Source organism: Galeopterus variegatus, unplaced genomic scaffold (assembly GCF_000696425.1).
Source record: "Galeopterus variegatus unplaced genomic scaffold, G_variegatus-3.0.2 Scaffold10993, whole genome shotgun sequence".
Lineage (NCBI taxonomy): Eukaryota > Metazoa > Chordata > Mammalia > Dermoptera > Cynocephalidae > Galeopterus > Galeopterus variegatus.
Window position 1 is genome coordinate 25,697 of NW_007737104.1, and position 2,520 is coordinate 28,216.

At 37.8% G+C, this 2,520-nt stretch overlaps 1 protein-coding gene across 1 annotated transcript in view; it reads right to left on the minus strand.

The window, feature by feature from the left end:
* Nucleotides 1–2,520, minus strand: part of LOC103610356 (sulfotransferase 1C1) — a 16,437-nt gene that overhangs the window by 11,641 nt on the left and 2,276 nt on the right. Inside the window, exon 2 of the mRNA XM_008594541.1 lies at nucleotides 1,388–1,516. Coding sequence (XP_008592763.1) covers nucleotides 1,388–1,516 — 129 coding nt within the window. The remainder of the gene's footprint in view (nucleotides 1–1,387; nucleotides 1,517–2,520) is intronic.

The window sequence follows — 2,520 nt, forward strand, 5'->3', positions numbered from 1 at the left end:
AAAAATGTAATAAAATAAAATGTGATGAAAATACTACATATGAAAGACAACAAACACATTTGACACAATGATCAAATAAAAATGTATAGCCCTGAGAATGAATGAAAGCAAATAAATTAAATTCCTAATTTCATTTGACACAATCTAATAGTAATTTGTGATTAAAAAATCTGAAAAAGCAAGGAATATAAGAAAACATCATCAGACTGATAAAGGGCATCTTTTAAAAACTCTACAGATCACATCATACTTAAATTTGAAAGACTGAATGCTTTTCCAGTAAGATCAGGAATAAGGCAAGGATGTTGTTCTCATAATTTCTGTTTGACGTCCAGACAGTGCAATAAGGCAAGAAAAAGAAATAATAGACATCAAAGCTAGAAAGAAGTAAACTTTTACTTATTCATAGAAGACATAATTGTCTACGTAGAAAGTTCAATAGAATATACAAAAAAGCTACTAGAACTAATGAGCCAGGTAGCAGGATACAATGTCAAATACAAACATCAATTATACTTCAATATATTAGCAACAGAAAATTAAAAATTAAAATGTAAAAATGGCATTCATAATAGCATCAAATAAAAAGTATTTAGAGTTAAATTTGACTAAGACATGGCAGACCTATATAATGAATGCTAAAAAGCGTTGCACAGGGAAATGGATGAAAGACTAAATAGTTGGGGAGATAAACCATATTCCTTGGTCAGAAAATTCAATTTTGTTAGGGTATTAATTCTCCTCAAATAGGTGTATAGATTCAATGTAATCCCAACCAAAAAAATCAGCAGGTTTTTGCTTGTTTGTTTGTTTTGGTAGAAATGGACAACATGGTTATAGAATTCATATGGGAATGTAAAGATCCTAGAGCACAGAATAGAAAGAAACAGGATAGAAAATACAGAATTATACCCATACATATATGGTATGTATTTTGATTTTGCCAAAGTGGCCATAGCAATTCAATGAGAGAAAAGAAACTTTTCAACCAATGTTGCTGGAATAATTGGCTCAATCAGTTATAGGTTTTTAATACATATTATGTATTATTATTTTACACATGAAGAAACACTAGGTTACAAGAAGTATAACTTGCTCAAGGTCACCCAGATAAGAATCCAAACCAGCACTGGAAGCTGGGCTGTTTGATTCCAATCAGTCTGAGCCTCCTCATTGTAGGGTTGTCTTCTATCACAAAGCTACTCTTTGTAACTATTTGCTTTATGAAAACATATCTCTTATTCCCACCTTGATTACATACTCTTCAAGGGTGCTGTCTATGTCTTACATTTCTTAGTACATTTGGCATGATGCATAATAACTTGTCAACAATGATTGACCCAGCACAGTGGCTACAATCTCCTGGGTTCCCGTTGGGCAAACTCACCTGAGTTGAGGGGTGGGGGCAGAGTCCATTCAAGGAAAGGATGCCGGTCAAAGGTGTTGGCACGCTGGCACTTCTGCACGTCCCCATCATTCTGGATCATGTCCACGATCTCCTGTGTCCAGGTTGTGCCTAGAAGCAAGTGTTATGCTCCACTCTGCCCACTCATGGCACAATTTGATTCTATTTCCTTGATTAGTCACTTATTCACCAAAATCCACATTTGCTGAGTGTTGAGCAGAATCTGCTCTCTTGAAACCTACTCTGTGTGACACTCGGGGTGGGTGCAGCCTCTCCTCTGAGTACAGGTGACTCTGCTTGCACATTTTCTGCCTCCAAATCTGCTCCCTTGTGAGACTAAGAACTCAATGGAGTCGAGACGACTCCTTTTGTTTTCTTTATCCCTAGTACACAGCAAATGGCTTTGCAGCTAATAAATTCAGCTGGATTGAATGAATATTAATCAGATAAATGGAGGGAGAGACAAAGATGAATCAGCCATTGCACCTACTCTAACAAGTTTACAATATGTTTGGAGCAGATAAGATGTGACAGAGACTGCCTCTTGCTCAGCTACTTCTCATTCTTCCCTTCTCTTTAAAATTAATAGATCCTCACTTTTTAACTGGACATATGGCTGCCCGGCTCATAGGCTACATTTTGCAATCTTTCTTGCAGCTAGATGTGGTCATGCCAAAAAAATCAAGGAACTTGTCTTTAAAGGGAGGAAACGTGACCTTATTCCTCTCTTCCTACCTTCCTGCTGCTGTCTGGAATGTGCATGTGAAGACTGGGGCTCCAGCAATCACTTTGGAGCATAAAATCAAAAGCCACACACGACGGCAGTAGGGCAGAAACTTAGAAGGAGGCAGAGTCGCCGATGATCAGTGCAGACACAATTTCATCCCTGGACTACCAACCCCCAGACTGCTTTTGTGTGTATATGTTATTTTGGGTTTTCTGACACTTACAGCCAAATTAAATCCTAACTGATATAGAAGAGTGGTGTAAATGGACATATGGGCAGGCAAAAAGCTGGACTCAGTCAGAATGCTAATCGCCCACCAAATACTCGTTTTGTTCTTTACTACTTTTGGTGTCTCTGTGGCTTGTGGCCACATCTGATGCTAACTGAC